Source organism: Lepisosteus platostomus, chromosome 15 (assembly GCF_059453375.1).
Source record: "Lepisosteus platostomus isolate fLepPlt1 chromosome 15, fLepPlt1.hap1, whole genome shotgun sequence".
Classification (NCBI taxonomy): domain Eukaryota; kingdom Metazoa; phylum Chordata; class Actinopteri; order Semionotiformes; family Lepisosteidae; genus Lepisosteus; species Lepisosteus platostomus.
This window is the reverse complement of record NC_142625.1, coordinates 19,677,072-19,691,302: the sequence shown is the minus strand read 5'-3', so window position 1 is coordinate 19,691,302 and position 14,231 is coordinate 19,677,072. Positions and strand designations below refer to the sequence as shown.

Genomic DNA, 14,231 nt, shown 5'->3' with positions numbered 1-14,231 from the left:
CTAGGAGACATTATTCAGCTAACTTCCCTTCAACATACACTTGTGAATCATTCCAGCCCCAGCTACCTTCCTGAGTCCCTTTATATATCAACTAGTCTAAATTAACCCCGTGTGAAAATGTGGCTCTCAGACCTTCACTAATTACCTAATTAAACAGACAATACACCTCGTGCAAACCTATATACAAACAATATATGCTTCAGCTGCCTCTAGTGGCCGGTCAGCTGAAACTACTGTTCTTACTACAGTATGTCTACCACACCCATTTAGAGTTCTTATAGAGTTCTTGTTTTTTATTGAGCTTTGTCTAGTCATTTTAGCATTTCCTCATAAGAGTAGGAAATTCTTTCCCATTATGTGCTTTGGAAGTGGAAGTCTTTGGATGAGGAATTGCCTAATGTTTGTTTTACTTTCTCGCTTTCTTCACAGCTAATAGGGAAAGAGAATACACCCCCAGAGTCAGATCCTCAGCTGAGCGTAACCCTGTTTCCTTGGAAACAACAGCTGAGCTCTAATGGGTTGAGACGACGGAAACGCGATTGGGTCATCCCGCCAATCAATGTGCCAGAAAATTCCAGAGGGCCGTTCCCCCAGATGCTCGTCAGAGTAAGTGTGAAAAGAAAATCACCAAGCTCTTTTCTTTAATTAAGCCTCATGGAACTTAAAAAAAACATTTATTGGAAAATAATAAATAATTCAGTTTTAAAGGATTTTATAAATACATACATATGTTTCTTTTTGCTACTCTGTACTGGGTACACCTAAATGTACACGATATTTATTCTTTATTATTTATTGTTATCAGTAGCATTAATATTTTTTTCATTTTACTTCTGTTTTTGGAATAGCTCAAAGGACAATCTTCAAATGTCTGATCAATACTCATATTGATTTTCACACAATTATCAAAATTGCAATAGCTCTCAACAGTGTGTAGAAATGCCTACAAGGAAAATGAGTGAAGCTTTGACTTCTTATTTTTGTCTTCATTATTTTTACCAGAGCTTTGTGATTATGTACTGAACAGTGTTTGACTACTGCACCATTTATCTGTAGGTAATTCCAGTGACACTGGCGAACAGCCAAAGACTGAATTTTAACAGAATCCCATCACAAATGACCAAAATAAATTTAATTGTCAGGAAGTCTTTAGAAACTTCAGAAACTAATTCAGTCCTATCGGTAAGTTTATAAAAGCATTGTTCAGAACAGAAATTCTTATTGGCTTAGCAATACCCTTTTACAGTACCAAACAATCAGCTTTTTTCGCTGTTTACAAGCCCTTTTCAGCTTTTGCCTTTGGTTTAAATTGTGCAGAAGTGCATTTTTTTTCTTTGCCATCCCTGGGGAACAACCAGTAGAGCAACTTAAAAGAATCTTGTGGAAAAGGAAACAAAAAAAGAAAAAAAAAACTTTTCCGTTTGCTATCAAGTAAGAAGGATATTTAAAGAACTGGCTGCTCTCCCATTTTTGCAGTTCCCATGTGGTAGCTTTCATCTGTTGGGGTCACATGAAACCCGAGACTGAAGAAAATCTGTAGATTTTATAGAAGTTTAGTGGGAAACAAATATAATCCACTTTTTTCCGCTCTAAATACAAATACAAAGAGGTGGTTTACTGTACATACTGTATATTCAGGACTACTGCATTAAGGATTTATGATCATTCTGTCTTGTCTGAATCCTTAGTTTACCCTTTTGTCTCTGGAGTCTGTAGGGTAATGTACGCTATATACTGCAGTACTGTATTAATTTTATATGCACAAAACAGAAAGGTTATTTTGTCCTCAACAATGACATGTTAAATATGACTGGAATATCGGTACTTCAGTCAAAGGTAAAATCATAATTGTTAACAAATGCCGTTGTTAACAGAGTAAATGTCTGCAGAGAAAGCATTTTTGTAGGCTGCAAATTTCTCAAATGAACTCTTTCATTTATCTAATGTGATTCATGATAACAAGAACATATTTCAAAGCAACTTTTGTAAATGAGAAAAATGATGGCCCATTCAGTTTACACCAGGCAAGTTCTAACTAGTTGCATTTTAATGGAATCACATTTCAAAATACTCTACAAGTAAAACAGAGGTGCTCATGTTTTTTGAACATCTCTCAACAGTAAAGAAACTTTAGACGTAAGAGACTGTGACACCATTACTCACTGTGCACTGCTGTGCGACACGTTGCTACTTACCTTGTTTAATGACCTGTGAAGCCAATACGCACGGTAATGGGGTGTTCTGTCATCCTGTGGAATACTGAATGACATCTCAGAGATGGCGCTACCTCGTGTCAACAGGAGATCTCTACTGTTGATGTAATGGCCGTTATGTTGGGCTCCATGCCTCATGTCTGGCAAGTGAATTAAGGTGGACACAGCACCCATATAGGACACATCATAGCTTCAGGAAAAGGTAACATTAACAAAGCCTCTTCACACATTAACTTTACTACAGACCTCCAGATTTTTCAAATGGTATTATGATACATCCTTAATATCTGTTCAAGGTTTTAAGTGGAAATTTCTCATGAAAAATGAGTTCAGTTCTGCCACTTGCAACAGTCTTTACGAACAAAAGAATGAAGAGAAAGACAGAAAGATTAAAACAGTGGTCTCTCTTTTTACCCACAGTCAACTAGCAAAGCATCAATTTTTAATTTTTTAAAGGCTGCATAAATTGTAAATTGCTCTTTACACCTCTTACAGTATCTATCAGTGAATTGTTGATGTTTGCTTGGTGACAAAAAAAGACCCACTCATGTCGTCCCTCTCCCACCCAGCTACCCCCCAGAAATGTTCAGGAATTCAAGTGTCTTTGTTTATTCAGAGCTAACATACTGTAGACTGCTATACAAAGTTGTTGTGCATATTGATATACAGTACAAATTAGCTGAGAATCCTTTCAACAAACGCAGACACCTGCAGCACGCAGCTAAATGAGGAGCATCGTCATCAGAAAAGCCGAACAATAGCTGGTGAAGTGACAACATGAGCCAAAGACTCCTTGTGGAGCTGGCCTGCAGCTGTATTCATTGGCAATAAACAGACAGCCATTTCTAGTTGCCCTCCTAAGTGTTTTGAAACATTACCAGCAAATGTTTTCCATTTTTTTGTTTCTTAACATAATCTGTGTGTGATCTTATCATATATCTGGAGGATAAATTGAGAATGTAAGCTTATTAATTTCTAAGCTTCTTTTGTCAAAAAAACTGCCCTGTTACAATATCCTTTTTCTAAATTGTGGAGTTTCTAAACTTGTTAATCACTTTTTCTATTGACAAAGCTATATTTTAGTTTAGAACATCACTGTTTTCACTATTTTGTTGTCATGTTCCTCAGTATATTTTATGCAGTAGGTAGGTGTAGGTGAAATTTCAGCCATTTTTTGCTCTTTCACAGTGCCACAATACTGGTGTATAATGTATCAGCTCAATAAGATTCAAGTTCAGCAGCTGAGAATGTAAGCCATGAGCAGCTGTCCAACCATTCCTAAAAACATGAATCTCCTTTTGTTTTTGCAATTTCTAATGGTACAAACAAACAGCTGAACAAGTATTATGTTCAAATGTGAAGTGGACCTAAACAATTTATGCACAGAGGGAGCATTAGTTCTTCAAATTTGGCTTTATTTAAGGAATTGTTTTAATAAAACAGGTAAATCTAAGTCCTGTACTGATGAGTTAAAAGTCAAACCATAGTGGACCGTTACCATCAAAACAGATGTGGCTTATCCATATGTTACTTTGCAAAGTAAAGGGTTTGCCTTAAAGCCTTTTACTTCTCAAAATTACTGATTATTAAAATAATGTTTGCCATACAAACAGATCCCAGGATCTCCTAGTTTGTTTCTCAGATTGCCATTTTCTCTGGATTTCTTCAAGGTTTACCTTGGAGTATAACAGGGACCACAAACAAGCTACAGTAACCTAGAAATATGCCATAAGTGTACTGTGGGCAGTCAAATTCAAGATTCAGACTATCTTAGAATGATCTGATCCACACAGCCCAGACAAGCACCAGACCTACTTTACCAAAAGACCAATATCTAACTGAGGGAGTTTCATTGTTGTACAATGCAACCATCTGTTGCTATGAAAGCCATAGCACTCTTTTCCTGTAACTTCTACAGCAACCTCTGCAATAAAAAGGTGTCAGTCTCATTAATCCTAGTCATGACTTTGATTAGCATTGTAGTACATGAGCGTACACTCCAGATTTTAATTCCGCCTCCCAGTACCCAATTTACACAAGCCCTGAAAAGCACCAAACACACTGTGCCAAAAGAGTTCCTGCTGCGCTGTGTCTGTGTATGCTTGTGAATCCAGTAGAGTGATGTCTTGTAGCAATTTCATCTTACACTGTGTTGCAGAAGTAGTGATCAAACTAAATAAAAAACCTTTCTAAAACGGGGCATGAATCTAAAAGTTTGCATCATGATGAATGCCTTATTTTATTGCATACTAATTGTAAAATATCAAGAAAAATGTCATTTTCTTTACAGGAGATGTAGCCACAATCATGAAACAGCAATGATCATGATATTAACATTACTGCAAGCATGTTATCTGTTTATTACTTTTTAACATGCTGTTTTGTATTACTGTATTATTGTGTCTTATATCAGATGTAATACCAAAGCTTTTCTCAGGAGGTACAATATACAGTAATCTACTGGTGAGCTGTGGGACATTCTAAGAAGGTCAAATGGGATTAAAAGTATGACACTGTCCAATAGGCTCCAAACATGTAACATCTGTGGAGGCACAAGTGAGCACTGTCTAACAGGGTGCTATAATGTACTTATTGATTCTATGCATAGTGTTCTGCATTGCTGACTATTTGTTGCTATGAAACTGCATTTTCAATGCATAATATCAACTGCTGGGATTATAAAAAATAGGTAAGCCAAAGGTTTTATGTGCTTTACATGCAACAAAGAACAGCATGATCAAAACACAGATCCTGGAAAGAAACTTCTGAGACTTTCCTGTGGTTCAGATGGGGGAAGATGAAATGGCAATCATGTTGCTTTTCTTCAGTGAACAGGTGTTTGGGTGGTCTGCCGTTTCAATAGAAGTTCTTATCACCATTTCACCAGTTGAGTCTTGGAGGAACATCCTGTGGCATTGATAGTTCAAGCTTTAGAAAGCACTCCTTCACACTGATTTGTACAGCAGAAGCTTATGTTAAGAGATTACTGAAATCGCCTTTTCCTAATGCTTTAGTGCAAGCCAAGTTTGCCACAAAGAGAAACCACCCTGCAGTAGATGGACAGAGTTTTAGAATTCTGTACAGAACTAAACATTTATGCAATAAAACAGGGTTTCCTCCTCAGCTATCACTGCTTGCCAATAAAATTGTGACAGTTCTGTGTGTGTTTATTTCTTTTAACATTGCAATTTCATAAAACTATGTAAATATTTAGAATGTGAAAAATCTTTCACTGCAAAATCACATGTGGTATTTTCCTCAATGCAATTTTAAATGTAATGTAATTGAAGATGATATCAATAAATCAAATATTCCAATGACTGTCTTGGGGGAGAACCTAAAGGGGAGAAAAAAGAATGGCTAATGCTTATAGTTTTCGTAGTGCAGTTCATCGAGCATAGACACACAACCATAGAACCAAATTGATGGATTAGAGCAAATACTGTAACTGTGTTTGTCGCTGATAGAGTTCCTCAAGCTTCTGGATCTGTCATCTTCCCAGTAGGCCTAATAGACCAGTTTGGCAGCTATCTCCTAGCTTTCTGCCAAGATCATGTGGCTAAATCCGTTATTTTATCCCTCTCCAGCATTCCTGGTGTGACATGTGTTTAAGCACGGACCATGTTAGAACCATGGTTCTCAGAATGAACTGCAAACAAAAGGAATTTGTGTTTCATGTGTGCTGGGTGTTTTTATATGCTCACTCTGTTTTATTTTAAGATAATCAAAACCAAAGCAAGCACGTTGTCTCGTATTGATTGAAACGGACTTGACACATAAGCCACAGAACTGCAGACTCCTGGGAGCAAGACTATTTAAAGTTAATTTCCTTCTCATGACTCCAGGAACTGCGCCCATTAAAAAGCTCAAGATTATAATGTTCCAAGATGCCTACAAAATTCAGTGGAATAATTTTTCTATTTCTGTTTAAATAAAGTTAAATTCTATTGGACAAAGGGCATTTTAGCCAGGAAGGGATGGATAAATATATGTGATAAAACATATTACTTATGCATTTTATGTGAATTGGACTGCTTTGTTAAATTTTATGAGAGCTGTAATAATTTTAAGCAAAAAGGGAAATGAAAAAAAAAATCATAATTAGGGTTGCTGGGATAGTCTCATTCCTGGCAGGCATATTTTGCTGCCTTAGGACTTCTCTCTTGATTGCTTTACATCCCTTTTTTATCAATAAAAAATCAGGATAGGATCTACATTAGTTTGCTATGTTTTTACCAAAATAAAAAAAAAAATCTTTCTGTTTTTATATTACTTTTGTGGCAATATTTTCTCTATAAACGAAAACCTAAGCGTAGTGTTGAAGGGGAAATGGTTCAGTAAGTTATGTCTGGAACTCAGTCTGGACTTGGTGAGTTACCATTGCTTTAATCTAATGTGAAATTAGTTTAACTGCATTCCAGGTGTGAATTCTTGCCTTCTTGTTCACACATTCATAAGACCTTCTGTAATTTGACAGATTGCAGTTGTTTCAGCTGTTTTAATGTTAAAGCATTTTCTTTCTCTGCTTTCCAAATATATCCAGTTGTGTTTACTCCATACTGTTTTTTTGTATTGTCTAAATCCCATTCTTCGTTTTCACCTCACATTTATAAAGAAGGATTTAAACTGACTGTTGAACTAAGCAAGCTTTAAAGGTCAGACTGTGCCAATAACTGTGCAATAACAATTTCCTCTTTTCTAGTCTTCCCAGGTTAGAAATTAAAAAAAGGCCCCTTTAAAATTTCTTTTTATTTTTTTTAAATGTCCATTGAAATTGATGTTATAAGTGTTATTGTTATAACATGTTATAAAAAGCAGAATGCAGTGAAATCTTATAAAGGAAAATATTAGTCAAGGGGGAGAGCTGAAGGTCACAGTGTTGCTAAGATCAATAACAATTCCTGATTAACTACTATCTTACTTTAGAAAGCTTTTTAATTAGGCACTTTTTCCTTTATGTATAAGTGCCATCATTGTGTGCATATTTCCTTTTTTGTTTGCACACACAGTCACACTATGGACAATTTCCCCAGAAGTCAATTAACCTACCAGTACAGTCTGTCTTTGGTTTATGGGAGGAAACCCACATGAACACAAGGAAAAACATACATACAGTACGTTGTGCAAATACTGTAGCACCCCAGGTCTGGAATCGAACCTAGAACCCCAACATTGTGAGGTACAGTAGAAATGCTAACCACTGAGCCACCATGCTGCCCCAAATGTTGAACATGAAATCATGTTCTTTACATCAACTTTGTGCCTTTCTTGCTCCATCAAGTTTGGAAATATGCTTTTGTGGATAGAATCTACTGTATATGCAGCCTCTTTTCTTACATCTACAAATTGTAGATAATTGAGTTACACTAAAGAATGGATCAGAGTGTTTGGGTCGTTAGCTATTACTATACACATCTAGAACATATATACTGTGTATATATATGAAAAATTCCTTCAGTGTCAAATTGCATAAGGCATTATTCTAAGCGTAATTTCAAAGGAATTAATATTACAAAATACATTTAGAACTGCAAATCTAAAACCACAGCCTTCCTTTAACTTTCTTTATTTATTAAAGCATTTAGTTTACTGGCCAATATAACCATTTCCTCTTGTATTAAAAGGAAGGTGTCCTGATAGGACTGAGTTGTTCACTCCTGCAGTGGCACAGAGAAGGACAGAAAGAGATAGAGGGAGAGAGAGACCCTAAAATAGAACAGTGACAGTCAATGTGATGGCAGTTGTTTGGAGACAGTGTTTTTAGGTCACACCTTGAAGAAGCTGGCCACAGGAGCCACAAGGGACTAACAAAGGGATTATGTAACTGCTACGCTGTGTCCTGGAGGTGAACTGTCTCTTCATGTTTCATTGAAAATGCTTTCTCTCCCTCCCTGATGGGAGAGTGTCTGAACAAAGCTTTTATGTGTAATAATCCTCTTCACACAAAGGAAAATGGGTAATAGGAGGTGCAGGGCAATTCTCAAAGTTTACAAGCGGCACACCAAATATTACACTACACTTGGTCAGTGTGTGGTGGATAGTATTTGTTCTCTTAATGGACAGAAATGATAGCAAATATCTGGTTGAATATACTAATAATCACTGTAAAAGTATTTTTTTAAAGTGAATATAATTGAATAATAATAATAATCTATTTTATATAGCATCTTTAAAGGTGACTTCTCAAAGTGCTTTACAGAATTACAGAAACAAAAATACACAAGATATGCATGATGACAATACACAGTTAGAGGAGACAGTAGATGGTGGTACTAAAGTTAGTGGGAGCAGAGGGGTAAAGAACAGAATCAGTTAAGTAAGGGCTCTTCTAAAGAAGGTTTTGAGTCTGGATTTGAAGGAGTTTAAAGAAGGTGACTCTCTGATATCCTTGAGGATAGAGCTCCAGAGCTAACACATAGAGTGTAAACAGGCCTGGGAGACAGCTAGGAGACCAGAATCAGAAGAGCGAAGGTCGCGAGGTGGGGAGTAGGGTGATAGTACCTCAGACAGGTACTGAGGTGCAAAACTATGCAGAGTCTTATACTGTAGGTGATACTGTCTTTTTATTTATGTATGCCTGCATAAATAGCTTTAATTTAGTTTCAAAAAGTGCACAATAATAAACTGTACATTTACACACTAATAAAATTGCATTTAATTATTAATAATAAATTGCACTTACAAATAATAGCAAACATTGTTTTTCTCATTGTTCATTAATCAAATTTCATTACTCATTCAGCTTTCTATAACTAGTTATTTATGAAGGTATCTTTTTTTGTAGTATGACCTAAATGTTATAACTTAATTTAGTTTATAACTTTTAATAACTACTAAAAGTATAATGAAGGACAAAAGTTACACTAGGTTTTGCGACCTTTACATTCTTGTTACATCGTTTTCCTATTTCCAAAGCAAAGTTACAATTTACTGTATGTTTGAAAACATGAATGTGTACTAACTAACCAACATTCTTTCAATATTTGAGTTTTCTTTGATCATAGTGGTTTATTACAGTATGTTTTAATCTGTAACCTCAGACATTCAACATAATACAGGTTGTGAGTATTTCAGAATCTGGGAATGTCTAAATAGAACAGTAAATCTCCAAAAAACAAATGCATTACAATTTGGTCAAGGGCAGGAGTGTGCCCTTTAATGGGAGATGAGAAGTTGTTTATGGGGAAAAGTAAACTATTTGGTGAAATATGAAGTTTCCTTAGAGAGGCTTCTGTGTGACAGAGACAGAGAAAAAATAAGCACATTAAAAATATTATAGATTTAAAAATGCAAAAGAATGTGATCCTCAAAAGTTGTCATCTAGTTTAAGCCTCTGAAGTGGGAGTTCATCATTAGTCTTAGGCCATTAGTAACACTGGCTTTTCTCTCTCGCTGCGAAATTATTTCTAATGAGCCAAAGCAGATGAAAAACCCGTGCCCCCTTTCTTCATTATGCTTACACATCTCCCAGCAACATGAGTGAACTGGAATAAAAGCACAATAATTGTAGAAAATATTCCAAAAGGATAAAAAATAGAAAGACAAAAATAGACCTTGGGCATATAACTAGAATGGATTAAACAAGAATATGCTTTGTGATAAATCATGACATTTAAAAACATGATATTCTAATCAAGCAATGTGCCTGTTTTCCCCCAAGGTGAAATGTAAAGCATTTGGGGGTTTTCAAAGGCTGAAATAGTAGCCGTCTAGAAAACAATGAAATAACAATCTGTATACTTTACTATTTGATATGCATCAGTTTAGCAGAATCTTTTCAAGTAAACATAAATAAGGGAAAACTGCCATCATTTCAATTATCCCCTTGTGTGGTGGAAGTGATTACAGAAGACATTGCAATGAGTAATTCTTAGACTAATGCACCAGTAATAACATGAAAAAAACCTTGTCTGTTGTTAATTATTTAACTTCAAGTCATGTCTTTCAGACATTAAGCACATAATATAGTTGGCTTCAAAAGCCATGTTGGACTGGCTCATCAGTAAGTACAAGACCAAAAGGAAAGACTCTGAAAGTAGTTTCTTGAATTTGTCATTAAATTTTTATCTGAAGTATGCTATGCTGTATTAGTAATATTATAGAATTACAACAGTCTGGACAACAGGGATGCTCAAACCCAAGGCAAATAAGTTAAAATGATCAAAGCTCTTTTTGCTGATGGGAAGATTCAACAACAAGAAATCTGCTGTTGTTGACCTTTCTTCTTATGTTAGTCCTAATTGTTACTGATTTGCTCCTTGTCAAATCCTGTAGGTCAGTTTCAGCTAGGATGACCAGACATCCTCTTTTTCCCAGACATATCCTCTTTTTGAGACCTAAAATATTGGTCTGACGGGGATTTATTTAGTCTGGATTGTCTTGGATTTTGTTTTGCTGATTACTCAGACTGTGTAAACAAACATAGGCCTACATATTTATGTTGATTCCATGCATTACTGGTAGATGTTTTGAACTTAAATGCAGTGTAGCTTGAAAAGGGTCTTTGTGTGTGTGTAGCTGTTTTTATGGCCATGAGAAATTACAATGTTTAACTTGTTTCATTATATTTCAAAATGTTTAATTAAAATTGATCTCTTTTGCAACCAATGAGGACTTCTCCTAAGTTATGATGTCTTCATTTTTTTCCTCAGATGTTAAGACTTTTGTTTTGTTAAAAATAAAAAAAACTTTGTTTAAAATAGGGCTATACAGTATTTTTGTTTTTTTTCCTTGTTTGCCATTATGGAAGAGAAATTGCAACCATGCAACTGTTAAAAGTTTACTAAGAAGTTTAACAAAAACTAGAGAGTTTAAAAAGATTTTTTGATTAGAAAAAGTAATAAAGATTCATTACTTTGGGGGCATGTGTCGAGTGCCGATTATCCCCCCCCCCCCTCCAGCCTCTGTTTTAAAAACCAAAATATGGTCACCCTATTTCAGCTTCACAGAATGCACTTGTTATGGGGCCAAGTAGGACTAGGACTGAGCCAGACATATTGAAAGAGCAACTAGATGGACATGGCTGGGTTTCTTTACTTGATGCATTTCTTTTGGAGCCAGAGCTACCGGTGTTCTGTTGAAGACATTCAAAACCCTTCTGGCTGTGATCCTGGCTGAAGGTATAGTGTTTCTTGTCATGAATTAGTGTGGAAACCCCCAGAAACTGATTAAGTTCACGCTGCAACAGTCTCTTATTAGGGCACCCTGCCATGGCTGCGGTCATCACTGCTGTATCTATGAATAAACACTGAACCTGGCAGTTGAAAACAAGCAGACAAATACAGATGACACAACAGACAACCAAGATGAATCGTTAAGCTAAATAAAGCATGGTGGTAGAAACTCAGATTGCAAAATATATTTGGATTTACTCATGTAGAGTAGTACCCGCTATGGACCTAATAATGTGGTGCGCAATAAAACCTTTTGCACCATGAATCCGGTGATGTGACTTTTATATCTTTTAAACAGTCATAAAGGGTGGAATCTTGCCTAACTGGAGCCATCGAAGTGTCATCCAAAGACTCTCCTTACCAAAAACACTACTCCTAAGAATGCTATGTATGGTTTATGGATTTATAACAGAAGGTTGGATCCTCATCTCGCACCCAGGACCTTCCTGTACCTATCTCTCTCTCATTCTTTCCCAACAGTCCAATCCATGCTCTTCCTGCAAATTTCCTGGCTCAATCCTTACAAAAGTGAGGTGAGGTTTGGGCAGCCAAAAACGCTATACATCTTTCGCCCCTCCAAGGTATTCATTCTGATCTATGTGAAGTGCTAAAAGAAATACTGGATTCCTGTTCTTTTTGGTAATGCCATGTACAACATCTACAAATGGGTTTCATATTTAGAGAAAGCGAATTATGTCTGGCCTTGATGGTGATTATAGCAGTATTATACCAGGCAGTGTTGTAGCATGCAGGATTATATCCCTATAATTTGTAAATTGTTCGAATCAATTTTTAAGACCTGTCCATAAATAATACATGCCGACATATAAAAAAATCTCAAAAGACAAGAACCTTTTTTCTGAAAGAATTCTTTGCAAATTTAAATCCTTTTAATGTTGTTTGGGGAATGTGCCTTGGATAACATCACACTTAAGCAATCTAAAAAAGGTTGGAAGTCTATAGTAATATGTGGGCACTGATGTGAAAGGTGAACTAGCTTTATAGCATATAAAATGAACTTGTGGGTTATAATAGCAGAGTACAGAGCTACAGAGCTATGCATGAGCAAAGTTGGGGTCACGCATGGACTTTATGATGACAGCCTCATTGGATCACTGTTACTGTGAGAAAATTGACTGACCCAGGCTGTCATGGGTTCTGATTTTCAATACTAATTGTTGTGTAGGGTCATTATCTCTGAATTATTTGATTTAAGCCAGTAAATGTTGCAATAGTCTGACAGTCCAGTTCATGAAGGCACAACCTCTTGTTGCAAAATCGATTGGGGTTGCAAAATTAGTCTGTGCTTTCACCTCAGTCTGACCATTGGGGCTTTGCTTCAGCTGATAACCGTAACTGTGCTAAACTGAATACTGTTTCTCAGGAGTCCTTTTTTGTGTGCGGCGTAGTTCTCACCAATGTAGGAAAGCAGGCTGAAAGGCAAAATGCAAAAAAAAATGAAAAGCACGGTAACAGCATAAATGCATCATCTGAGATTCTACTAGAATAGCATCCAAGTCTTTACTCTAATTATACATATTGTGTTTCCTTGTACTCAGATCTATTGGGACTTGATATTGTCCTTGTGAAAGCCTCTGGGACTGACAAAAGAAGTCATTTAACAATTCAGCTGTCTTGGGTTCTATGATTCAATCAATCATCTAATGAAAAAGAAAGAAATTTTAGCCTCAGTTCCCTGAATTCACTAATGTGAGCCAGGGAATGTGCCCTCTTTATACAGGGATATAATGGCTGCATTTGCACTATTCTTCTTGCTGCATTGGGGAGATTGAGGGAATTCATTCTTTTGTTAATGCCAGGAGAAAGCTAGGATAATTTGGCAAAGTACTTTCAATTCAGAATCAGTTTCCTTTAAATTATGGCATTTCTACTAATGCAAAAATTGGAAGTATGATTAATTTCTTAATTTCTATTAATACTTGCAGGGTGTTTTTTGGGTTGTTTTTTTATCTTTGCTTTTTTTTCGCTATTCATATTTATATATGTCCTCTGATTCTATCAGTGATTGTAAAAAATTGATTTAATTATTCCTTCCTTTGCCAAAGGAGTATGTAAGTGTCTGATGAAGTTGTTCAGCTATTGGTCCTTTAGTTACTGTAAAATAAGCATAAAACCTCAGAATGTGGTTTGGCTTCAGAAGAGGAGGAGGAAATTAGTACTTCTTTTACTTTTATTTTAAATGGTTCTTTGCACAAGGCATCAGTAGCTGATGCACGTCGGAACTGATACAACTTATAGTTTTGACATTATGTACAACATTCCTGAAAGACTGTAATTAAAATCAAAAGGAAGATAAATGCCGGCTACAGTGTGTTGGGACTGATTGTGTATCACTTTTGGATGAATTTGATGTCTATTTCTGTCAAAGATATTTCATCTTTTCTTTCTTTCTAATAGCCTCTCTCTTCTTGCAAACAAAACACTTTACAACACACTTGACTCTCCTTTTAAAACACTTGTTTAATTTGAAAGTGATAATTATTATTAAATCAGACAAGAGGCCCAGTGATGGAAACTCTTTACCAATTTGATGTCTGTATAGTCACATATAGGAGCTATTGTCTTTCCATTTTATTTTATTTTTTACTATCACTGTATCAACCCACTCTCTGTGCTTTCTAGCAATGGATATAAAAGAGTTTCGGGGGACGGAAAAGTGATCACATTAACCAAAGGCAATGAAATTCGTATGTGAAAATTGTTACAATTAAAGTTTAACCATCACAGTGGTGCACTTACAAGACAGCAGACATCTAACCCATATACAGTATTTTATGTATTCATTTTTAATCAAGTCCAACACTGAAATATTTTTTTCATTTAA

General features: G+C 35.9%; 1 protein-coding gene across 1 annotated transcript in view; it reads left to right on the top strand.

Moving 5' to 3' along the window:
- cdh4 (cadherin 4, type 1, R-cadherin (retinal)) overlaps positions 1-14,231 on the top strand; it is a 382,227-nt gene that overhangs the window by 275,381 nt on the left and 92,615 nt on the right. Inside the window, exon 5 of the mRNA XM_088608237.1 lies at positions 430-606. Coding sequence (XP_088464363.1) covers positions 430-606 — 177 coding nt within the window. The remainder of the gene's footprint in view (positions 1-429; positions 607-14,231) is intronic.